Source organism: Scardinius erythrophthalmus, assembly GCF_964197995.2.
Source record: "Scardinius erythrophthalmus genome assembly, chromosome: 1".
Lineage (NCBI taxonomy): Eukaryota > Metazoa > Chordata > Actinopteri > Cypriniformes > Leuciscidae > Scardinius > Scardinius erythrophthalmus.
Window position 1 is genome coordinate 67,662,903 of NC_138221.1, and position 25,754 is coordinate 67,688,656.

At 39.4% G+C, this 25,754-nt stretch overlaps 2 protein-coding genes across 10 annotated transcripts in view; both read left to right on the top strand.

The window, feature by feature from the left end:
* The first annotated feature begins 266 nt into the window (after positions 1–266).
* On the top strand, positions 267–7,890 carry LOC308684812 (inactive serine/threonine-protein kinase 19). 9 transcript variants are annotated; one of them, XM_081356120.1, is made up of 7 exons: positions 780–1,034; positions 1,158–1,317; positions 3,744–3,892; positions 4,813–5,048; positions 7,305–7,402; positions 7,484–7,631; positions 7,706–7,890. In XM_081356120.1, exons 2-7 carry the CDS (start codon positions 1,227–1,229, stop codon positions 7,758–7,760), a joined length of 777 nt encoding a protein of 258 aa, XP_081212246.1. In that variant the 5' UTR covers positions 780–1,034; positions 1,158–1,226; the 3' UTR covers positions 7,761–7,890. The 9 variants fall into 9 exon arrangements, with proteins under 9 accessions (XP_081212250.1, XP_081212249.1, XP_081212246.1 ...); XM_081356122.1 differs by having other exon boundaries at positions 836–1,034; positions 3,747–3,892; XM_081356118.1 differs by having other exon boundaries at positions 836–1,034; positions 3,747–3,892; positions 7,484–7,572.
* A 3,143-nt stretch (positions 7,891–11,033) lies between these two features.
* LOC308687969 (uncharacterized protein) overlaps positions 11,034–25,754 on the top strand; it is a 54,267-nt gene continuing 39,546 nt past the window's right edge. Inside the window, exons 1-3 of the mRNA XM_081360786.1 lie at positions 11,034–11,563; positions 13,691–14,702; positions 18,607–20,589. Coding sequence (XP_081216912.1) covers positions 13,783–14,702; positions 18,607–20,589 — 2,903 coding nt within the window. The 5' untranslated portion in view covers positions 11,034–11,563; positions 13,691–13,782. The remainder of the gene's footprint in view (positions 11,564–13,690; positions 14,703–18,606; positions 20,590–25,754) is intronic.

A 25,754-nucleotide genomic window follows, 5' to 3' on the forward strand; every position in this document is an offset into this window, starting at 1 on the left:
GGAAGTAAAAGTAAGTCGATGAACATTCATGTTTCGAGTGTGTGGGAACTGTTTATTCTCGGCCAATCACATGGCTTGTAAATCACAGCTCAAACATGGAAGATACTCCCTCTGATTAATTCTAATTAATACACAGAATACATTTTTATTCCAGTATTCGCAGGAGTTAATATGGCTTTCAGTTCTTGTATTAACCACGTGATCAGGGGAGAGCGCGAACGCAGTCCCCCACTACCATAAATTCTGCAGTCGAGATTCCCACATTTGGGGAATTCGCAAAGGTCAACAAAGCCGAAAGTGCAATGGCTGAGTCTCGCCATGGGTGAATCACCGTCGTGATCATGGTGTCTCCCCTGCCAGGTAAGTATGAGTTCTTCACCGAGTCTGAGGGACAGTAACTTCCGCAAACACGAGTCTCACTGACGGTGAGGGACACTAAAGTCACTCCACACGAGTCAACGGCATCTAGATGAAGATTCATGTTTCCGCGGGTTTACATTAAAGTTTCGCTGTTAGTCGAGCTTTAATAGCGGCAACAACAGCACAAACGTTTCGTTTTATTTTGTGGTGAATAATTTCCCGTGATGCAACACAAGCGTCCACCAGCCAATGGAACAACAGATGTTCAAAATCATAATTTAACAACTCAATAATATGATTATTGAAACCTAATTCGAAAGAAAATGTTAGACAATTCACCCTTTTCTGGGTACACTATTTGAAAGATATAGTTTTTCACCGGTTTTATTATTAAAAAGCAACCATAACGTAAACCACGCATCATCGACTACATCACTTCCGGGATATTAAAAGAAAGGGGTGCGCAATCAAACTCGCAGTCGCTGGAGAGAGAGATTTACAGCCTGTGATCGAAACACAGGTTTAGGATATTAGACATATATTTTAGGATATTCTACTATTCTGATGAAGAATCAGATCTGTGTGTGAGCGTGTTGTTTTAAAACAGTCCGCCAGAGGGCAGCAGACTCGCTCATTTCAACCTAAAACCAACGAAGAAGAGTCTCAGTCAGCTGGTGTGTGTGTGTGTGTTTGATGAACTCTCTGTGGAACAAACATGCGAACTCGAGTTACAACACTAGAGTTTCTTAACAGATATTCTTGAGAACAAACCTGTGTTTCGATTTGCATCACTTCAGCAGGGACATGTCATGTATAGATGGTTAAGACGGTTAAAACAGATGAAAGATCTCTGTGAAGAGTGAGAAATGAGCAGAAAGCGAGCGCTGATCGCAGACACTTTCTGTTTGACGAAGAGACGCAGATCCGCAGCTGACACTGTGACCGGAGACAGTCACGGTAAGATCTGTCATTTACCCTCATGCAGATCAAAAACAGACATTATAAAGTAACGTGTCAGTTAACGACTGTCCTCCTTAATATATTACTTCTGTTAGGCTCCAGATATAAATATAGGTAGTCAATGTCACTGATTATGTACACCATCACTCGGCCACTGTTGTTTAATCTCCAACTGTTTTTGTGAAAATGTGAGTGTGACGCGGCACACCTGTCACTCACATGAGATCCACCAATAGCAAACCACAAACATCAAGCCCCGCCCTACTTTAAGTCAAATTTAAATATGTATGAACGCATATGACTCTGAGCAGTAAATATTTTAATGGCTTTGCAAGCATCTTATAGCATATAAATTAAAGCAATAAGCCGTGTTTTATAGTTGATTGTGAACAGCTAAGGGGCGTTGCTAGGCACGACACGGAGCGGAGTAAAACCGGAGAATGGCACTCTCTGGTTACTTCCGGTTTCTGGACTGGCTGCAGTGACACATCTCTGTCCATGCGGGGGCGCTCGCAGGCGAGTGCAGAATGAATTGGAGTCTATGGGGTTTCACCCCCAGAATCCACTTTTCTCAGGATGTAATTTTTTGTCAAGTAATTTGAAAGTTGCATTCAAAAGGGGGGGCTAAGATAATACACTCAGCTGAAAATGGCATTTTCCCAACACTTGGTAGCGCCAGAGAATGTCTAATAGACGGGCTCTGGCAGCGTACAATTTGAATAGGTCATGTACGATTTTACCCGCGCTCTCCAGTTTTCGCCAACATTCCCTCCCAGGTGCAGCCCTCCGGTAGCCTATGACCATTTATACAGGAGCAAGAAAGAACATTACCTTTTTTTGTCCTTGGGGAATGAAAAGAAGGACAATCCATTCCCACTGTTGGAACAATGTATTGCTGCACACCTACGAGGCATTTTCAATCTTTATTTCTAATTTATTCTATGATCAATGAAATGTTATTGAGCGGGATATTGACTGGATTATTTAAGGTTGTCATGTATATATAAACACATTAAACAATGAACACAAGAATAGAAAAAACACTCAAATTCCATTAATACCCGTGTACTTTTTACAATACATATATAACGATATGAAAATAAAAGTGTCTGCAGGAAAATATAAATACAGTACACAAAAATTAACTTAGACAGAAAGTCCTCCTTAAGATAATGTTTCTGATTCTGCTTTAGCTTCTGGTGCCATCAAACGGGGTCTCTAGTCGTAATCAGTCGCAAGTCCGTCACTGACCAATCAGCGTTCATTAGCAGAATGCTAGCGTGTTCAGGCCAACAACGGCCCAACCTGTAAGAAATCGAAAGGACATAAGTACTCATTCATTTGACTTTTGGACTATAATCTATATTGAACTTGCGGAATCAACAATAAAATCTACGTTGATTCAAAGACAAGCAGGAGAAAGAGACACATTTAGCCGTCTAGCTCCATAGACTCCCATTCAGTCTGCGCTCGCCCGCGATCACTGGTTAAACCCCCTTAGCTGTTCTAAATCCACTGTAAAACACGGCTTCAAGGGGCTTATTGCTTTTATAAAACGGTTACTCCATAAAAATATTTATTTTAATATTTATTTTATTCATAAAATAAACACCAGCAACAAAAATATATAACGTTATAACACATTTATTCCTCCGCCAAGCAATGTAGTTCCAAAGAGGTTGCCTAGCAACACATGCAGCAACAAAGCATCACAAACGGCAGTTGCGCAGTAACACTAATGTAATGCGGTCACAGGTGTGTGTGTGTGTGTGTGTGTGTGTGTTGAGTAATTTACAACAGCTTCGAACGCGGCTCAACCAATCAGAATCAAGGACCGGAACTATCCGTTTGATAATACCTGACAATGGACACCTCGAAGGGCATTAACCCGCTTATACCATGGTCACTTGCCAAATAACACATCTTTCAAACATTAGTTTATATTTTACAATTGAAATCTAAAGTTTTTACAAACAATAACTTGGTTTCCCTGGTTACGCCTGACGGTTTGTCCTCTATCACTTTTTAATGGACACCCTGCAGCCAATCAGAATCGAGTATTCACCCAGACCATGGTATAAATATTAATATTGTAGGATACACATGTTATTACAGGTTTAAAATACTACACTCCGCTCCAGTTTCACAGACAGGGTTTAGAGTAAGCCAGGATTAGGCTTTAGTTCAATTAGGGCATTTAAGTAGCTTTTATAAACATGCCTTAGAAAGAAAAAGAAAAACATAACTGGTGTCCATCTTGAGACAAAACAATGCTTTCAGTTAAAACTGCTCATTTTAGTCTGGGACTTTCTTAATCCGTTGTCTGTGAAACCGGGGGTCCGTTTTATACAACCTATCTCTGAGTTAAATGAACACAAATGTGTGAATCTGCTGTAAGTAATGAAATGAAGGTGTTTGTCCAGCAGAAGGAGCAGCTGATGTCCGCTCGAGCTTGCAGGACCTCATGACTCTGTTTCCACGCAAACTCTTCAACGACAGCCTCCCTCCAGTGGCCCTGAAACACCAGCTGTACAGTTTACACAGCGACAGAACCTCCGTGGACAAGCAGCTGGTGAGATCCGCTCGTGCTGAAGCATTCATCCTCGCAAAGTAGACGCGGTGCTAGATGATTTAATCCATGATTTAATAATGACCTTAGCACAGTCATAAGTTATGTGGCCAGTAGCACATTTTTCTTTAAATACTGGTCATCCTTCATCCTTCCCTCGCACTTTGTAACACATCTTTCTCTCGCGGATCAAAATGACCCGGAGCCTAAAATGATGGGGGTTTTCTTTGTTGTTGTTGTTGTTCAGAAAGCTTATTTTATTTCATTTTGATAATATTTTTTCTATTTTTTTAAATCAATATTTTTGGGAGATTTTTTTACATTTTTTTTTATTTGCCTTTAAATTACTAGATTTTATAGTAGAAATACAGTAATTGAAGCACATCCCTCACATTCTTTCGACTTAAATTCAAAATAACACAATTTCATGCATAACCCTTTTAATTCAGCTCAAAATATCTTACATTGCTGACCTCCTGTGGAAAAAAAATAATCTTTTAATAAAGTTTTAGCATTTTTTGTTAGAATTTTGAGAATTTTTAGGTTTTTCTATGTGTACTGAAGCATTCCTTGCATTACAGTCATTCCTAAAGGGGTCAAATTGACCCGCAAGTGAAGGATTTGTTACTTTTTACATTTCAACCACAAAACTCTTCAAATCCATTCAGGTTTTTTTTTCGTATTCGTGGTTTAAGTGCGACAAAAGTCCAAAGGTCTTGGACCCCTCTAATAAACAATTTTTAAAAGTTTTTTAAAAGTTTGTTTGGGGTCAAAAGGACCCGAGGGAAGGATGATGTTTAAGTAAGTCACTCAAACGGGTAGATTGGTCTAATTTGAATCTGAAAAGTAAGCCTGATGACCGCTTGGCTAACGGCTAGCTGGTCAGACTAGCTCTTATCTGTGTTTCTCCTTCTCCTGCTCAGAGTGAGTTGAGGGCGAGCGGCGAGCTGTTGATGTTCCAGCTGGGCTTCGACTCGGAGGCTTTCGCTCTGGTGTTCGCTGAAGACTACAGAGCCAAAGTCCTGCAGGGGGAAGCCGGAAGAGAAACGCTGGAAACTGTGGAGAAGTTCCTGGCTAAAATAATTCCCGGCTGCTCCGATCTGAGCTTCAACAAAGAAAAGATGCTGAAGGAGTTCCTCTTCACGGACTCTGAGATCACGTAAGGACACAAATGCTGGTATGTTGTTCATTAGCCGTGTTTCCACTGTCGGGCCAGTGCGAGCCGGGGCTTTGAACGGGGCGGGCCGGGCCGGGCGGGGCCAATAGCCTCGAACCAGGAGCACCGAGCCCAAAACACACTGCGTCTCCACGGTCGGGCCCGAAGCTCCTCAGCGCTTCACTAAAACCCATTCAACACGCCTCTCTGGAAAAACGTCACACAAACCCTTCATTTCACCAACAAATGGAAGTTTTATCAGAACACTTATCAGACAAAAATCACTGGAAACTAACGAGATCGCAAATGAATCATGATAAAAGTGAACGTTTGTTGGCATTTGGTTTACTTAAAGATTTAAAAACCCAAGCACAGGATTACAATAAAAAGTGATACATTGATCATAATGAATTAATTTGTGTCAAGACTGCACATTAGTGACTCTGAAATAAAGTGGTTTACCTTTATTTCACAAAATAAAGAGGACATGCGTAGCTACTTATTCAGTCGTGTCTGTTTCTGTTTATTTAGACACAGGACAGTGTATTTATATCACATTTAGAAAAGATAGTCATTCCTACAAAAATGCCACCAAATATGCGACCTGAGCTGCTTTTAACTCTCTCTCCCAATAAAGTTATATTTGTCAATCAGAGAAACAGAGGAAGCTCTCGAAAAACCAGAGTTGGTTTATTTTATGACATATGTGGAGCTAAACATGGATATCAGACAGTCCGGTGTAAAGAGACGATAGATAAAATAAATGCACGATTGTAATAGCCTATATGATTTGTCTGATTTCTTCACATGGTCATATTCATGTTTACTATGGTAATGGTTATTGCTCATAGTCTTTTGTCTAATATTTTTGCGGTGATTAGAATCCACATCGCAAACAGAAGGTGTTCAAACATGAAAGTGAGTTTTGAGCTAAAATGATTTTAAAAGTGTTTAAAGGATAATTCCGGTATTCAGCACTTTGAGTCTCTTTTCTGGTTTGTTTTGGATGAACTAGAGTGGTGGACACAGGAATGTTGACGATGGGTCCTGTCTCGACTTTTTGACTGGTTTAGAGTGGCTGGCTATGGGCATGCACAAACATGTCCTTAAAACAGTGTTGCCAGATTGGAAATGTCCAAGTATCATACCAGAAGCTCAAAATAATCATATTTGGAAGAAAATTATCGTACAAAAACGCAAGGTCTCTCGCTCCCTCTCTCTACACGTTCTTACCCCAGTAGATGTAGAATCCACAGCTAGATCAGTGAGAAGCCCTATTACAACAACCATCATTTGAAGTGTCACACAATTCTGAAATTTTCGTACATTATAGGATTTTTTCCATTATTGATCGTACAGGGGTCAAAATTATCGTACAAATACGATAATTATCGTACATCTGGCAACACTGCGGCTTAAAACAACCCTTAACATTCGTTTTCAAAACTGTGCAACTCACCGAGTGGTTAGTGGTGTTCGTTGATGATTAAAAACAAATGTATCGGCGCAGTGTATGATTTTAATCCGTGTTATTTGCTATAGTGTAACTATTTTTTCAGATACCTCACAACCGCGTATAAACTTCCGCTCGATATTTGAGTCTGAAGCGCAGTAATATCAACGAGCAATGAGTCCTCCGACAGAAATCAATGGGATTTTACAAAATGCCAAATAAAACACGACAGAAACTGTATTTCGCTAACATTACTTGTTTTGGGACATCAACGAACACCACTAACCACTCGGTGAGTTGCGCAGTTTTGAAAATGAACGTTAAGGGTTGTTTTAAGGACATGTTTGTGCATGCCCGTAGCCAGCCACTCTGAAGGCGATTCTAAACGAGTCAAAATGTGAGACATCGTCAACATTTCTGTGTCCACCACTCTAGTTCATCCAAAACAAACCAGAAAAGAGACTCAAAGTGCTAAATACCGGAATTATCCTTTAAAGCTGATGTTAGCTGGTATATGGAATCATCCGGCGCTGCCGTCTCCAAACTCAGGTAAACTCAAGCCCGAGTCGGCCCGCTTTTGACCAAGGTATTCGGCGGGCCAAAAAACCCTGGTCGTTGGCCCAGAGGAGCCCTGACGAGGCCCGATCAAGCCCCCGGGAGTGACTGTGGAAACACGAGTTTTGAGCTTGGAATCGCGAAAGAGACAGTGGAAACTCAGCTATAGTTTCTTATTTTCAAGCTAGTTGTCACACAAGTGTGGTTCATTGTCTCAGGCACTTCATCTAAAGATGGTTTCTGTCTCGCAGGCAGCTGGTGAAGTCGGGCGTCCTCACGGTGAGGGACGCGGGCAGCTGGTGGCTTTCAATCCCAAACTCTGGCAAATTCATTAAGCACTTCATTAAGGGTAGGTGTGTGTGTGTTTACCACAAGACTCACGATCAGCACTTTAACTAGTACTACTGGATTATATCCGATTTTATAACAGGGCGGAAAGCGGTTCTGGGCATGGTGAAGAAATCCAAATACGGTGAAATCCTGAAGACTGAACTTGAGGAGCGCCGCACAACTTCACAGGTTAAATTCCAGATGAAGTATCACATTCATGATATAGTGGGAGCAGAGTTAGTAGAATGGTAAGACCGCTGTATAAAACAATCGATATGAGTTATAATCTGATGACTGATTATTGTTTTGTGTGTGTTTGTAGCGTTCAGACAACATCAGGGACGTTATTACGACATGTGGACGGAAACATCAACTAACAGCTTCACTTGCCTTGGATTGTACAGAATTGAGTAAACTGTATAATGTATTTATTGCCATATTATTTTGGTTACAAACAGCAGAATGAATGGTGCACAATATATTTAATAAAAGTTTGCCAAACCACAATTGTCAAATGAAATTTTTTTTTCATATGTCTGCTGTCTTTGGCAAAATCCCCAGTTAGATTAGTGTTAAAGTAACTCTGAATCAGGGTACGTTTACACGACAACGATATGAAGAAAACAGAGAAGTTTTTCGTGTACAGACTTTGTCAAAACGATGCCCGTTCACACAGATCTGTGAAAACGGCTAAAAACGCTGTATTCTGCTGCCAGGCCAGTAGATGGCGATGAAACACTACAGACTAAACACGTAATACGCATGTGCATGACGTCATCGCCTTCAGAGATTCACGTTTTTTCACGTTCAAATAAATACAGTCGCTACCATGGAAAGTGGAAACAAGAAATGGACTCCAGAATTCAGAATAAACAACTGCATACTAACCTTTAAGCTAGACACAGGAGCAGAGAGGAACGTGTTGTCCTTTAAAGACTTGGAGAAAACCTCTAACAAGAAAACACCTCTGAAGAAGTCAAACTGCACGTTAGTTACATATTCTGGCCACACGATGGAGACAAAGGGTAAAGAAAGGCTTAAATGTGGTTACAAAGACGATGAGTTTGACCTAGAACTCCAAACTGTAGAAGAGGATTTACCAAACTACTACTTTTGAACACAGCTGGTAGCCAGAAATCATTCTAATATGATGATTTGATATTCAGTTATTATCAATGATGGAAACAGTTGTGCTGTTTAATATATTTTTTTGGAATACTTTTTTCAGGATTCATTGATGAGTAAAACGTTAACAGCATTTATTCATAAAAACAGCATTTATTCAAAATAAAAACATTTCTAACAATATAAATCGTTACCATCACCTTTTATCAATTTAACGCATCCTTGTTGAATTAAAGTACTAATTTCTTTAAAAAAAAATAGTTATTGTTCCCAAACTTTTGAACGGTAGTGTATATTGTTACAAAAGATTTCTATTCTAAATAAATACAGTTCTTTTTAACTTTTTATTCATCAAATAATCCTGAAAAAAGTATCTCAGGTTATAAAAAAAAAATATTAAGCAGCACAACTGTTTCCAACATTGATCATAAATCAGCATATTAGAATGATTTCTGAAGGATCATAAGACACTGGAGTACTTGCTGATGAAAATTCAGCTTTGCATCACAAAAATAAATGACATTTTAAAGTATATTAAAAAAGAGAACCATTATTTTAAATTGTAATAATATTTTTTGTTTGTTTGTTTGTTTGTTTTTAAACTGCAGGCTTGATGAGCATAAGAGACTTCTTTCAAAAACATTACAAATAGTAATGTTTCCAAACTTTTGACTGGTACTGTAAATTGTAAAAACATTTTATTTACTGTTATTATTTACTTTCATTTTCTCTGTATCCCCACATGTTCATGTTCATTGTTTTGTATTATTTCCATTGTAATGATTTATATTGTGGCGTAGCCACGAGGGGGCCTGGGTGGGCCTAGGCCCCCTCATTTATATGTCCGGCCCCCTCAGATTTCTGATGGCTTAAAATAAAATAATAAAAATAAGAAATTATTGATGTGTTAGTCTAACTGATAGATTGACCGGTCAAAATACTGCGCGGTAAAATGCGGCTGTTTTCAAACTTGATTTGACTTGTTGTGCGTTACCTACGCTGTCATCTTCGCGTGAGAGTTCATGCGGTGAATGGCAGCGTTGTGCAAAGTACAATATTACGCACGGAAAGATGAGCGAGAAGGAGAAAATAAGCCATCTACATCTGAGTTTGCTTAAGCTTACTACAAGACGACAGCGAGTGAAGCGGCTAGTAGACAGAAACGTATATTTCATCACAGGATGCACAGGAATAGCGGTGAGACTTCGACTCAGATCGGCACAATGCGCAATGACTTGTTTGCAATTGATGAACCGCCTTCACAACCAGTGAATGACCACATTTCCTGTATAGCCTATATCTGTTGTATATGAAGAGTTTGGTTTCAAAACGCGATAAATTCATTATGATTAATTTTGAGTAATAGCCTAATGTGTTTTCTTTACCAAGAGAGTGGAAAGATTAAAACCACTATTTTTTGTTTCAAACTTTCACATAGCATATTTAGGTTATAATAACATAACAATTTCAAATCCATATTTTGATTTTCAAATATTTATTATAAAAAAGGATTAGTTTCCCCCCAAAATGCAATAAATTCATGACACTTTTTCCCCAAAATGCAATTAATCCATTGAATCAATATAAAAGTTATTTTTCATATTTTAACTGTTGAAATACACAACAAAGTAAGTTGATCCACATATGACAGCCTCTGAACTTGGTCAATACTAATCTTATATAACTTACAGGCACTGGACTAAAAATAGCCGACATTAAAATCACCATCGCTAAGAAATACCTCCTGAACTTTTTTTTACGGCGATCAGCTGTAAAATGGCTTGGTCCTGCTCGGTTTTTGTTGACTTTGAGTAAAACAATTGAAAGTTTTTCAAAAGATCCCCTGGGGTTAAAGTGTCAGCGTGACAGAAGTTTGATGCTGTCGTGTGAGAAAAAGCAACAGTCGAGATTTTTCCTCCTCCCTCAGTCATCTTCTTAATCTCCTCAAGTAGCCTAAATGATTAGATTTCAATGGCTTACGTTTCTTCCCCACCACAGGGTCACCAATGCCGTCAAAATGATTATTATTATTTATTTTTTATTTTTTTGTGGATCACAAAGTAGAAGGAAAACTGGGATGCCGGGTTTGTTCAAAGCGCCGCCGTTGCGGTTTAGAAAGCGTGGAATGGTGCGCTGACTGCGCGGATAGCATTTTATGTAAAATTAAAAATGGACATTTCAACACCGACCAGATAGCCTACAATACAGATTTTTGGGGGAACTAAAAAAAAATATATAGCCTACATATTTAACGTTTATCGCGTTTTGGAACCAAACTCTTATTTGCGGAGTAAGATGACATCATTGACACTTTTTATAATCGCCCTTGTAGGCCTACTTCATGTAAAAGATAATAATCGCCGAGCTATGTCGTAGGCTGCTAGCCTAGGCTATATATATAGGCTATACTGTATATATATACTGTATATTAGTTGCCCCCTCATTTTAAGTTGGGCCCCCCCAAAAATAAAATTCTGGCTACGCCCCTGTATTGTAATGCAAAAAAAAAACAAAAAAAAAACAGCCCGTTATTTCCGGCGTGCTGATCGAGCCTGTCCCAAAAATACCTCTCAATGCGCCCTCGTGCACTCGCGCCAAGGGCCCTATAGGTCTGCACTACATGACGTCACCAAAGTGTGGACTCTGAGGAAGTCCATAAGTCCAGAGTGTGCCATTTGGGACAGGGCCGAACAATGTGAAACGCGCATTGAAGCTTCAGTGTCATACGTAACATCACTACCGCCTACTCTCGACTACATTTCAGGCGAGGCAAGGCGCATCTCAAACAAGCCTATTGTGGGCTTAAAGAAAATCCCGAGCTGTCTTATGACATCGTGGTGGCGTTCATGTGCGCTCAACTGGTAGATACGATCTTTACAAGATAACATGAACGCACCATTATTTCCTCGTGCCAAAACCCGGAAGTGTGAGAAGAGTCCATTCGAGGAGGAGGAGCTGGATGTTTACTCGTCTCACAGTGAAACCGAAAGCAGTCGATGACTGTAAAGACGCCATTTCGGAAGATAGAAAATCAGCAATATCTTCACATGTGACAGTAAGTTCGTTAAACTTTTCATAGCTGTAATATCGATAAAGTATTTGCGTCTAAACATACTTTATGACGAACTCAAACTCAAACACATGATAAAGTGGAAAGTTACTTTCGTTATCTAGGCCTACTTCACAACACGTCAACTGTAAAATGGCCGAAAATGGTTAAACTTGCACTTACTTTTTCCTTTAACAGGAGAATATTATTTTAATGATGTAATCTTCGGTTGACTTTAAATACGTATTTAATTATTTTTTATAATATTGTAATGTGTGTTCAGTGACGCAATAATACTGGGGAACGGAAGTGTGGCCGTAGGATAAACGCAGAACAATAACATCATATTTGCTTAATGCGAGACGAAAAATAAATTGTTGAAAACACCTGCTCTGGCGAGATAGCTCATATCAAGCCACGAGCGACTGGTAGCACGCGAGCGACGAGTTGGAGACCCAGCAGCTTTGTAGGCTACAACTCCATAATTTTTTGCTACTTTGTAATAACTTTCTGCGGCCAGCGTTTCTGGAAATGAACGAGGGTAAACACTTTTTTAGACCTGTCACCTGACTAAATTAAATTTAAGACCTAGGATGGAAATCTGGCCGTTTTTAAGACTTTTAAAAATACGGGATATTTTACGGGAAAATACTAAAACGGGAAGACAGCGGGAACATAGTTAAAATACGTGAGAAACCTGGAAAAAACGGGAGGGTTGACAGCTATGTGCTAGAGTTCAGCAGTGTCATTAAAGTGAAGGTGAATCCAGTGTTTAAACGAGGATGCTGTGTTTGAAAGTGTGGCCGACATGTTGCTCTACACACACACTATTAACTGGAGAAAAACTGTTGATGTTAATTTAAAATGAATTAAATGCCACTTAAAGGTGCCATATGTAAAAATTGAGGTAAAAATATCCCAAAAATGAGCTACACACATCAAAAGAATGAGAAGAAATAAGGGCGATGATGTCATTAAAAAAATGTCAAGTTATAGTGCTGCAGAGATATCAACCTTAATTAGCATTAGCATTACTAGCCACGGCCCGACAGGTGTCGTAATACCAGTTTCGGCCATGGGAAGCGGTATACAGGCAACATAACCACCAGCCAAACATGCAATACACGAATAACTCGCACGGCTTGTGGGCGTACTTGAACCTGATGTGGAAAGTACAGCCCACTACTACATTTCAGTTCAGGGAAGAGAGCGGAAGGATGGCTGAAGCCCTTGGCAAGAGACCCCTACCACCACCCGCTGCAGGGAAAAAACCGCGCTCTGAAGCACAAATAAAATCTCAAAAGGCTATCCGCCACACTGGCGGGTGAACGATCATACCAAAATATGATATTTTAAGCGCGCACGCGCTCTTCTGCCTGTAAGAACTAGCAGAGAGAGAGAGCGAGAGCGAGCCCCGGCCGCGCGCGCACGCGCGCGCACTCACTATATTCAGAGCAGTCAAGTTTCCCCGTACTTTTTGACAAGCGTCCTTGACAGGGCGGCCAGAGCTTCTTTGCAGCTCAAGTCGGCGGCGGTGTATACAGTTTTAGTAACGCTCTATCTGTTGACGGCGCTGAGGAAAAAGCTCCCGCCACTGGAAGAAGCTGTCGCCGCCCATTTGTGTCCTCCTGCGCACCCATCAAAGCCGTGCAGAACGTCTTCAGCACTCACGGATCGCGCATACTCCGCCGCTGGCCAGGCTGCTTCTGCTTTACACACCCTGGACGCACGAAACGTAACGGAAAACATTGCAAGGTGTAATGAGACCGAATGTTTTTTGGTGACTAATGATAACTTAGCTAGAAGTGGTATTGCTAATGAAAATCAAACTTGATATATGCTGCTAAATTAGCTTCAGGCGGGCAGCGTAACACTCTAAATAGATGTTGTCCCTATTTTAACTTGTATATGTGCAGCTAAGAAGGTAGGGGCGGAGCATAGAGACTATGCCGTTTCTCGTTTGTTACTCTAGAGTAGACCAATTCACTTTCTGGAGGTATACTGCCCCCATCTGGTATGGAATGTGGAGTATGACTTGATTTTTTTTTTACCAGACATGACACATGGCACCTTTAAATAAAATGTGTCAAAATTAAATTGTGTTTTGTGCATGTTTTCTGTGTTCACATACAGGCCTTTACATAAAGTCTCGCATCAAGGAGGAAGAGGAGAAACATACCTGTAAAATGAGTGTGTGTGAGGAGGAGGAGAACCGGACCTGTTAAATGAGTGTGTGTGAGGAGAGAGAGGAGGAGACGTCTGTTCACAGAGCAGCGTCTCCAGGATTCAGCTGTGTGTCTTTGAAGAGTAATGCCTCAATGGATACTCCTCATAGGTTCAATAATGGACCATCTCCAGGATTCAGCTGTGTGTCTATGAAGAGTAACGCCTCCATGGATACTCCCCATAGGTTCAGTAATGGACCATCTCCAGGATTCAGCTGTGTGTCTTTGAAGAGTAACGCCTCCATGGATACTCCCCATAGGTTCAGTAATGGACCATCTCCAGGATTCAGCTGTGTGTCTTTGAAGAGTAATGCCTCAATGGATACTCCCCATAGGTTCAGTAATGGACCATCTCCAGGATTCAGCTGTGTGTCTTTGAAGAGAAATGCCTCAATGGATACTCCTCATAGGTTCAGTAATGGACCATCTCCAGGATTCAGCTGTGTGTCTATGAAGAGTAACGCCTCCATGGATACTCCCCATAGGTTCAGTAATGGACCATCTCCAGGATTCAGCTGTGTGTCTATGAAGAGTAACGCCTCCATGGATACTCCCCATAGGTTCAGTAATGGACCATCTCCAGGATTCAGCTGTGTGTCTATGAAGAGTAACGCCTCCATGGATACTCCCCATAGGTTCAGTAATGGACCATCTCCAGGATTCAGCTGTGTGTCTATGAAGAGTAACGCCTCCATGGATACTCCCCATAGGTTCAGTAATGGACCATCTCCAGGATTCAGCTGTGTGTCTTTGAAGAGAAATGCCTCAATGGATACTCCTCATAGGTTCAATAATGGACCATCTCCAGGATTCAGCTGTGTGTCTATGAAGAGTAACGCCTCCATGGATACTCCCCATAGGTTCAGTAATGGACCATCAAGCGGCAATTCATTGACTGGCCGCTTGGGCTGGCTGCAGAAGTGAGTCAAATCTGTATCTCCCTCATGTTAAAATGACCAACTTACCAGCAGAAAAAAACATGTTTACAGCCTGGATTTCTATGTGGCTTTGGTCTATACAGCTAATTTTGCCCTTCATAACAACTGTGGGGGGGTGCATTTTTTTATAACTCATTCGTTTAGTTGATTAATATTTAAATTTAAGGGTGTGGCCACTTGAGTGACAGGTGGATTGCCGCTGTCAATGCTAGCCGTTTGTCTGCTGTTACTAGCCGTCACTTCACCTCAGCAAATGTTAGCTGCTGAACTTGCCATCTCTGCAGTGTTTGTGCTTTTTTTCGGGATTATTTCATACAATTTAATACACCCATTACTTGGGGTATACAAAGCCCACGTCTTACGGTACGTTCACACGGGGCGTCAGCGTCATTCCCATTGACTTTGAATGGGTGACGTCAAGCGTTGCCGAAAAGAATTGTGGATCCGTCGGCGGCGCTTCACTGGCGTTGCTCGCGGCAGAAGTTGAGAATTTTTCAACTTCTGCCGCGAGCAACGCCAGTGAAGCGCCGCCGACGGAAGCGTCAGCCAATCAGATCGCTCTATGCAAATACAGTAGCCAGGCGGCAGCCAATCACGTTCATCCTGTTCAAGAGCTGCAAACTGAGGATTTTAAATTTTAAATTTTAAATGGAGGAGAAACTAATTATTGCGGTGAGCAATCACCCGGTCCTTTATGACCATTGAATGACAATGAAGCTTGTTGTTGAGTTCCTGTCTAATTTCATTGGCTGACGCTGCTATGACCATGGCGTCAGTGCCAAACTTCAGCCACGCCTTCCATCAAGCGTTGACGCTGACGACCCGTGTGAACGTACCGTTAGGATTCCGTCGTTGTCGGCGAGTATCGTTCGAGAGAACAACCAGCGCTGTATTTCAGTTGTTTTCCTCTGTGAACATGCACTAATGGATGTCTGGCAATTTCGTTGCTTTTTGGAGTTGTCAAATTTAAAAACGTCAATAAAGGCTCGTTCGTTCTGCTCTCACGGAACAGATAGATTATAATATGTTTATGCCGTCAGATGAAATCCTGCAGGTGTCGGCGCTTTCTCCGTCCGTGCTATAAATGCATATCCATGAATGAGCGCGGATTTTCTAGCGCATTTACTTGCACTTCAAAGGCAATATATCTATGGTTTAACCCATTTGAGAGGTGGCCAAAATCAGATTTTAAAATGGACTGAATAAGCTCTCTACGAACTTGAGCGATGCCGCGCTGACGTACCATAAGAAAGAGTGACTGACATGTGCACATAAATCACTGTCACACACACACTCTCGAAGTAATATTAGTGCATAATACATTTTCAACCAGCAGAATAGTACAGAATCACAATACACAGTCTCACTTGTAGCCATGTCTTTTAACTATTATAATATTTCGAAGGGCAAAAATAGGAACTTTTAATTGGCTTTACATAATCAGATAACTCGATCACGTCGAGGCTCGAGCTAGTGATTTCAGATAGCCAGGCTCATATCTATGGCCAGGTTCCTCAGCTCCACCAAAGCCCGTCACGCCCCGCCTCTTTGCCCATTTTCTGTTATCCGGGAGTGACGCAAGGCCAAGATGGCGACGGCCGGCTCCGCCTACTTTAGGCTTCAAAAATGCTCTTCAGAAACCTACGGGTGACGTCACGGACACTACGTCCATATTTTTTTACAGTCTATGTTCACACCCAGCGCTAATTCAGCAAAAATAGTCTCCGAATGCACCTCGTGAAACATGGATTCGGTCTTCCGACCTTTAGGATCAGTTGATTTTGATGCGAGGGAGAGAGCAAAGACAGAACTGAAGATGGAGAGTGCCCGCGCGGGGGTGGGGCGCTGTGATCGTTCTCTCCGTCACTCCGTCAGTAGCCTGCTTCACTCACAAAACCCAATACAGATCAAATAAGGCTTTGGCGGGACAAAAAAACGTTTTGGCGGCTGCCAAAAAATTTTCAATGTAGGAAAAACCCTGAGTATGTTTTTCTGGCTGCCTCTGGAATCTCGCTCTCTATTCAGAGCCATTTGCTCTTTATGCATAGTGTATGATTGCAGAAAAAATACATGTTTTTATTGAATATTGATGGATCAATACATTTTGTGGGAAAATAAATCATTAAAGTGGTTTGTTTTGGTAAAAAATCTTATACATGTATGAGGCGGCAATAACTTTTAAGCATTTTGCCCCCGACTATACAGAGTCTGGGTTAAAAAATAAATAAATAAATAAATAAATAAACCTTATTGCCACATCATATAAGATTTAAAAGACTCACCAGGATGGGGCAAAAGGCCCCCAGTATAGATACAAATACTTTAGCAATAAAGTAATGTGCTTTGCATAATATCTAAGTTAGTTTGTTCAAAACAATCACTTTAGTTCCGTTTATTTTAATAAATAAAGGAAATGCATTTTTGTTTAATAATATACTATGGAAGTAAAATAATGTCAAATGTTTTTGAAACAAAAAGCCTGTTGAATTGCACTACTTGAAAAAAAAAATAGGCATTGCATTAACCATGCTTGCATTTTAATGCATTGTATTTTTAGGGCTTGCATTTTTATGGGCTGAAATTCAACATGGTTGAATATTTAAGCTGTGAATATTTCAGTTAAAAACATTTCAATGTTTTTGACCTAAAACAATTTTAGGTCCTTTTTTATTTCGCTTTGCAAATTCGCTTCCACAAATTCAGTGGTTCAAATTCGACAGTAAATTCAACAGAACTGCAGGAAAAGCAATAGATTACAGAGATACTCTCCATAGGCTGTTAGTCAACCTCACCAGCAGGGGGTGCAAAAGCTCATGTTGTTGACGAAGACAGAGCAACAGTTAGATCAAGCCATTCATTCATAAAATGAAAATGATTATCTGTGTCAGTAATATGCGGGAAAAGATGATAAAGACACAAAAGCTGTGTTTGTTTCATTCAATAACTTCATTGTTACTTTCCCTGTGTAGCCTACATGTTATCAGCTTTCTCTTCCATGAACAGGATTATAATCAGTTTCCCTCAATACCTCATACTCAAGGATTCCCCTTCCGTCGGGACAAAACGCTTAACGTAGCTTATGGACTAATACAGTGATATGAAAGACCAAACTCGCACCTTATTGGGGATGTAGGATGTAGGCTACTAGGCTATATAGCTTAATGGACTAATGCAAAATGGACTAAGAATATGAACGTAACGCGCAAAGTTTCATGCAGAGCGTTTCGTGATATACTGGCATAAAATCAACACTTGATCAATACTAACACTTTCTCTTCTCTTCTCTTCTCTTCTCTTCTCTTCTCTTCTCTTCTCTTCTCTTCTCTTCTCTTCTCTTCTCTTCTCTTCTCTTCTCTCTCTCTCTCTCTCTCTCTCTCTCTCTCTCTCTCTCTCTCTCTATATATATATATATATAGATATAAATTAGTATAGTATAGTAGGCTATGCCTACGTGTATTGCATTAGCTTAAACTGGGAAGAATAGCACTTTCATATTGTTGTCCTCCTATTGTTAGTTTAAAAGTTGCATACAACATTGGCATACAAGTTTCTAACTTCAATAGCACACTTAAATTTATTTGAATAAATATCAAAAATCCAAAGTGTGCGCATTATGCCTGACACTACATGAACACTTTACAGTTGGTTTTATGACTGTAAGTCGTTCTATTCAAATGCTATTGAAGTTAGAAACGTGTATAACAAAGTCCTATACACTTAAATGTGCAAATGTTTGTTGGAAACATGGGTAAATCAAATCTGTGCGGGAACAGAACCTTGAGGATCTCCATGAAATATATTAAGAAGACAGTTTTTACATTTTTCAGATTTTTATATTTATTTTAACAGAGGTTTTTGTGTTTCTGTCTTCTTGATGTGTTTTCAGTGGTGGCAGAGCTGACCAGATCAGAGATGTGTCCTGTCAGACCAGCTCATCCTCCTCCTGTCAGAAACACATCAGTCATCATGACACAGAAGCAGCCCTGCAGCTCGACTCTCACCAGCCAGTGCATGATGATCTGCAGAGAGTCAAAGACCAGCACAAAACCAGCATGAAGAACAAGTATGAGAGCTTATTTGAGGGATTCAAACTACAAGAGAATCAGACCCTCCTGAACAGGATTTACACACAGCTGTACATCATAGAGGGAGAGAGTGAAGGGGTGAATGAAGAACATGAGGTGTTACAGATGGAGAAAAGTTACAAGACACTGCAAGACACTCCAATCAACTGCAATGACATCTTTGATCCTTCACCTGAACTAGGAAATGATGAGAAGAGAAGAGAGAAGAAAGACAAAATCAAGACTGTTCTTACTAAAGGCATCGCTGGAATTGGAAAAACCGTCTCTGTGCAGAAGTTCATTCTGGACTGGGCCGAGGGAAAAGCCAATCAGGATGTAGATTTCATATTTGTGCTTCCATTTAGAGAGCTGAACTTGATTAAAGATCATCAGTACAGTCTTCACAGACTTCTGCTGGACTTTCATCCTGAACTTCAAGATCTGGACTCAAAGATTTATGATAAATGTACAGTTGTGTTCATCTTTGATGGTCTGGATGAAAGCAGAATTACACTGATGTTTTCAGACAGTGAGAAAGTTTCTGATGTGACTGAGTCTTCATCAGTGGGTGTGTTGATGTCAAACCTCATGAAAGGAGATCTGCTTCCCTCTGCTCTCATCTGGATCACCACCAGACCAGCAGCAGCCAATCAGATCCCCTCAGAATACATCAACCGTGTGACAGAAATTCAGGGATTCAATGACCCCCAGAAGGAGGAATATTTCAGGAAGAGAATCAGTGATGAGGATCAAGCCAGCAGAATCATCTCACACATCAGAAGAGCAAGAAGCCTCCACATCATGTGCCACATACCCGTCTTCTGCTGGATCTCAGCCACTGTGCTTCAAAACATCCTTAAACATCTCACTGCAGAAATCCCTCAAACTCTGACTGAAATGTACATACACTTCCTCCTCATTCAGACTAGTATGAGGAACCAGAAGTATGAAGAGAGAGATCCAGAGAAACTCCTGCAGTCCAACAGAGAAGTGATTGAGAAACTTGCTGAACTGGCTTTCAATCAGCTGATGAAGGGCAATGTGATGTTCTATGAGGAGGACCTGATTGAGAGCGGCATAGATGTCACTGATGCCTCAGTGTATTCTGGGATTTGCACTGAGATCTTTAGGGAGGAATCTGTGATTTATCAAAGGAAGGTTTACAGCTTTGTACATCTCAGCTTTCAGGAGTTTTTTGCAGCACTGTATGTGTTTCTCTGTTATTTAAGCCAGAACAGTGAAGTTCTGAAAATGTTCCTGACAGAAATTTTCCTGACAGGAAAGTCCAGAACTCGATCTGGAAAGGTCATACGTTGGTGTGAGTATGTTTCTCTGGATGTGTTTCTGAAGGGAGTAATGAATAAAGCCTTGAAGAGTAAAAATGGAGACCTGGATCTTTTCCTTCGATTCCTTCATGGCATCTCACTGGAGTCCAATCAGTTGCTTGTAAAGGATCTGCTGATTCGCACAGAGAAGAACCCAGAGAGCAGAGAGAAAATAATCCAAAACCTTAAAAAACACGAAAACACAGAAAGTCCAGAAGACAATGTCAGCCCTGAAAGATGGATGAATCTGTGTCACTGCTTGATTGAGATGAAGGATAGTTCTCTTGTTGACGAAATGCAGGCATTCTTACAATCTGGAACAAGTAACCAAAACCTTTCTCTTGCACAATGTTCAACTTTGGCAAACATGATCTTGATGTCAGAAAAGGTGATGGATGAGTTTGACCTTAAAAACATCAGTTCATCACAAGAGGGTCGAAGGAGACTGTTACCTGCTCTGAGGAACTGCAGAAAAGCTCTGTGAGTGTGAAATTATGAACATAATATAAACTGAATTGAAATATGAACATAATACCTCTCATGTAGGCTAATAGTTTAGCTAAATGCGCTTTAATTACTTTTTTATTTACATAAATTTGAAGTGTCTACAGATTAAAATATTTAAAATAATTATTTTAATTTGTAATTATAATCGAAATCCAAGTAATTACATTTCTGAAGTTTTAAAAGCTGAATATCTTTTCAACCAATGAATTTACATGACTTTTCCATTGTTCATAATTTGCTGGATATGGATTAAGCATTTTTAGAAAAATATATTCATTTTCCTGGTCTAGAAATCAAACTTTTAAAATTAGGCTCTTATATCTAGTTACGTATGGAAGGCATTTTCTGCCAAATTAAAATAAATAAATTAAATGATTAAAATTAAAACCAAATTAACGATTTCATTACAGAAAACTGTACGCAAAATATGTGACAAAATTGAGAATTAAAATTAAATGATTTCATTTTCACGGTGACAGTGCATCATCCCTGTCAAATTGAAAAATAAAATGCAATTGGTGATTTCACATTTCATTTTCACTACAGTCTCGAGGCAAGACTGCCAATATTAAAATGAAAAGCCAAACGTGAAAAAGAAACTACAAATCCAGTTTTTACAAAGCTCTTTATTAATGCTCACGCAATAATAGTGACAATTCAAATTCAAATGTAAATTTTAGTTGTCATTTTAATTCCTCTTTTATTTCACAGCTTTCATTTTCAACGACAACCTGCATGCAAATTCTATGTTAATGAGTGGGTGTGGCTTATTCAAGTAACGGCGCTAGAGACACGCCTTCTGTAAAGCGAAATCGTCGACGTTCCGTGTGCATGAGTGAATGTGTGAAACGAAATTATTTAAATGTGATTATATTGTAATCGAGACGACGAGATATGGCGAAATCTGTTAGTGAGCTTTTGCGGGAAGCTGCCGCAGCATTAGTGGAAACAACCAGCCTGACCAGCATGCGTCAAACCCTCGGCGCACTGCAGTTCCTCGGCCTGAGTCACGGGCATCTTCAGTTGCGATGAAGTTCATTCATGTCTTAGGCTGTTTTGGAAATTCAACTATTTGGGTGTACAAAAGTCTTAGTAACACAATTTCTACAACAATTATAGCTAGATATAGACATTAATACCCGCTAGCTTTAACCGAGGACTTCAGCCAATGTTTCATATTTGCATCGTGCCTAACAACGCCCTTCAGCCGTGACTTTTTCAGATACAGCAATAGAGTACCTTATTGCTTTTATAAAACGGTTACCACGCAATACAAATTAAACCTGAAAAATATGTATCTATATATGCAACTTTCATGAAGTAAAATCACTAAAAGCCAAAAGAAAAAAAAAAGAAAAAGCGAGAAAGTGAGTGTACCTGCATTTACAGTAGGCTAGATATAGCATTTTCCTTCAGGTCAGTCCTATATAATCTTAATAAAAAATCTGTTTGAATGCCGGGTGTGAAAATGAAATCATTTAATTTTAATTCTCAATTTTGTCACATATTTTGCGTACGGTTTTCTGTAATGAAATCGTTAATCTGGTTTTCATTTTCATTTTAATCATTTAATTTATTTATTTAAATTTGGCAGAAAATGCCTTCCATAGTTGCGATGATGATGTATTAAAATAAGAAATATCTTGATTTAGGTCAGTGATTTTCAATACCAGCACTGTACATTTTTAATGTCTCTCTTATCTAACACACATTTTTGAGGTCTTGGAGTCGTTACTAACTAGCTGATGAGTTGAATTTGAAAATGTGCAGTGCTGTGGGTACTCCAGGAACAGGATTGACCAGAAACTGTCTCTGAGACCACTAGTCCGGGCCTTAATGCTATGGTACTGTAACCGTGATAAGAGCATAAAACAATGTTATGTGACTTGGATGGCTTGAGTCCTTGTAGAGTAATTTACTACGGCTTAGAACACGGCTCAACCATTCAGAATCAAGGTCCAGAACTATCTGTTTTATTGACATACTAGAGGGCTTTTCACACTTGAAATATACCCGAGGTCATTGTAAACCTTTACACTGATCATAATTTACCCGGGGTTAACAATTAATCCTTGGTATTTATAAACTGATGTTTCATGCTGTTAGGCATGTGCCGGTATCACATTTTCATGCTGCGATTAATTGAGTGAGCTTTTATCACGGTATACGGTATTATCACGATATTTTAATATTTTAATTTTAATTTAATTGGGGGGGGGGGGGGTAAAAATAAAATAAAATAAAACTTGGCTCACAAGGTGTAATTGTGATTGTCAAAACATTTGGTAACTAAACTGAATTTTATTAAGTTTAGTGACAACATGTTACAATGATTACATGATACTATGACTGGTAGGCTACTGTTTGTATTGCTTAACACAAATTTAACGATTTCAATTCAATACTTGGAATTTGATTTAAATCTTGATTCAGTATTGACTAATTTTGGATAAATATTAGGAAGGCTACAGTAGATAGCCCACATGTTATTTTTTTCTCATGAAAAAAAAATATCTCACATAATGCTATGTAACCATGTAAAGCCCTATCAGCTGGTATTATTAAAGGTTACAAATAACTAATTAAATCAAATATAATGTGGTTTTTATTATAATAACAATTATGTACTGACACAAATAAAAATAAATATGTAAAAAAGTGCAGTGCACATATTCAGCAAAATACTCCTCTTTATCTATTTGTTTTAGTCATCTAGCATGCTGCTGGTCATTAAATGGTTTAAATGTAACGTTCTGTGACACAATTGTTCTCCTGTTTCATATCAAAAGTAACCTGCTCTGTCTTGTTTGACGGTCTTCGTGTCCTCTTTGCTCCGCGATTTTTCTCTGCGTGAGGAAACGGATGTGTGGCGTGAGCGTGTGAAGAGTCTCGCGCTGAATGCGTCGAGTTGGCAGCTCTGCTTTTAGAAGCGGGATTGATCCGGATAGATCGGCGGCGGCCATAGAGGCGGCGGCGTGTGAGGACTGTTTACATTAGACTAGAAGTGCGCACCGGCCGCATGCTTATACACGTGGCGATTGTTTACATCAGAGTGCGCACGTGTTTCGCGCAGCATACGCAGTGTTTGTTTAAGCGGTTGATGGAAAATAAGCTATAATGCGCGTTCTAAAAATCTAAATTCTGATCTATTATTTTTCACGGTATTTTGAAGTGCCCGCGATAACAATATCGTGCATATTTATTACCGCGATTTATCGCATTACCGAATACCGGCACATGCCTACATGCTGTACACTCCTAAACCCTTGGTTAACGTTCTTATTTGCGTATTTGTGGTGTTAGATTCATTGGGTCTCATTCATGAAACATTCGTAAAAATATGAGTAAATATGTGAGTGATTTGCGCGTAAAGAGACATTCCCGAAAATTCTTCTCATGATTCACAAATACTTCGTAAACGTCAGATTTGATAGTGAAATGTGTGTGTGTTAATGAATTCCAATCAGTCGTAAATGGGAGGCGCGTGCACGCTCATTCGCAATTACCATAAATCCCGCCCATTAAAACCGACTGAGAACTATATATGGGCATCATATTATGACACCAAACGAAGGTTTTTAACATGTCTTCTCAAAAGCGAATGAAGAAGATAAATTCCTCAGATGCAGAAATTAAAGTTTTATTATCAGAAGTTCATTCAAAACGCCACATTTTATTTTCAAGCGTAGTGGCGTATCAGGTCTTAAAAAAATGATTTTTTAGGTAATAATGCTTTTACCTAAATGCTTTAGGTAAAAATGCTTGGCAGCATATTACAGATGCAGTTAATGGAGTTTCATCTGTTAATTGAACAGTCCCAGAAGTGAAAATAAAATGGTTCAACATGAAGCTTGACTGCAACACTTGTGACTTGCGGACTTGTAAAAAAAAAATAAAAAAAATGCGGACTTGTGTTCCATTTGCAGATGCTATTACTGGCTCTCGTAATAAAAGTAAAAAGAAAAACCGTATGTAATTACTATATATAATATTTTTTCAAAATGCTGTGTAAATATGTACCCGATTAAGGTGAATTAAAATGCAGGCTTAACAATGAGCAAAACGTTCGGATGTTAAACGCACTATTTATGCGTGGCTGGGAGCAGGTGTAGATTTCTTTCGTACCAACTAACATTTGGAAAATACGAACATTTTAATGAATCCGAAAATTTACACCAAAACCACTTTACACACGATTTACACAAAAATTCGTTCTGCTCGTGTTTCATGAATGAGACCCATTGATTGGACGAATGCTGCATGCAACCTGTTTACATGAAGGCTCTTGCATTGCACATCCTCATATTATATTGCTAAGTACTATCAAGTTTTTTTTCTCTATGGACTTTTTGGACAGTAAAGTTAATAACGAAAAGGTCTCTTCTTCACTCCAATTGACGAGTTTTCTGTTGCCATTTAAAATGTTTCCCGTTAAACGCTGAAATAACTTTACAACGCTCATGGTGCATCCGCAATTGCGTACTGTCGAGTAGGCACTACATTTGAATTAGAACATCCTTCATGACCGTTAAAAATCTATGTTATATATGGTATGAATTAGGGCTGCACCATATTGGAAAAAACTTACATTACGATATTTAGTTTTTCTCAGATATTGCAATGTATAAATAAACAATTTCACCAGTTGATTTGAATAGCTCTATTTGAATAGAATTAATCAGTCTAGAATAATACGGGTGATTTTGTAGGGAAGTGAATCTGCATAGAAAATAATCATTTATGAGCATAGATAAACAATAGAAGAAAGATACAATTGAAATGAGCTTTGTTTTTCAGGTAAATCTAACAGTATTCAGGTACAGAAATTGAATAAGTCTTCAATGTATAAATAAAATATAACTAATATAATTGATTACCGTAATTAATACAATTTATTTTTGTTAAAGCTACAAAAGTCATTTTCTCTTTCTCTTGTGTTGTTTGATCACCATTGGTATCACAAACAGCTGCGGGTACATTAAGCTGCTGTCCCTTTAAGATGAATGCCCGGACTTAATATAAATGACACGCATCTGTTTTCTTTCTCAATTGTTTACAGCACACAACCGACTGTGTTTATGAGGATACTCGCAGAGACACACATTTTAACCTAATTTTACGTGCAAGTGTCCGTTTAA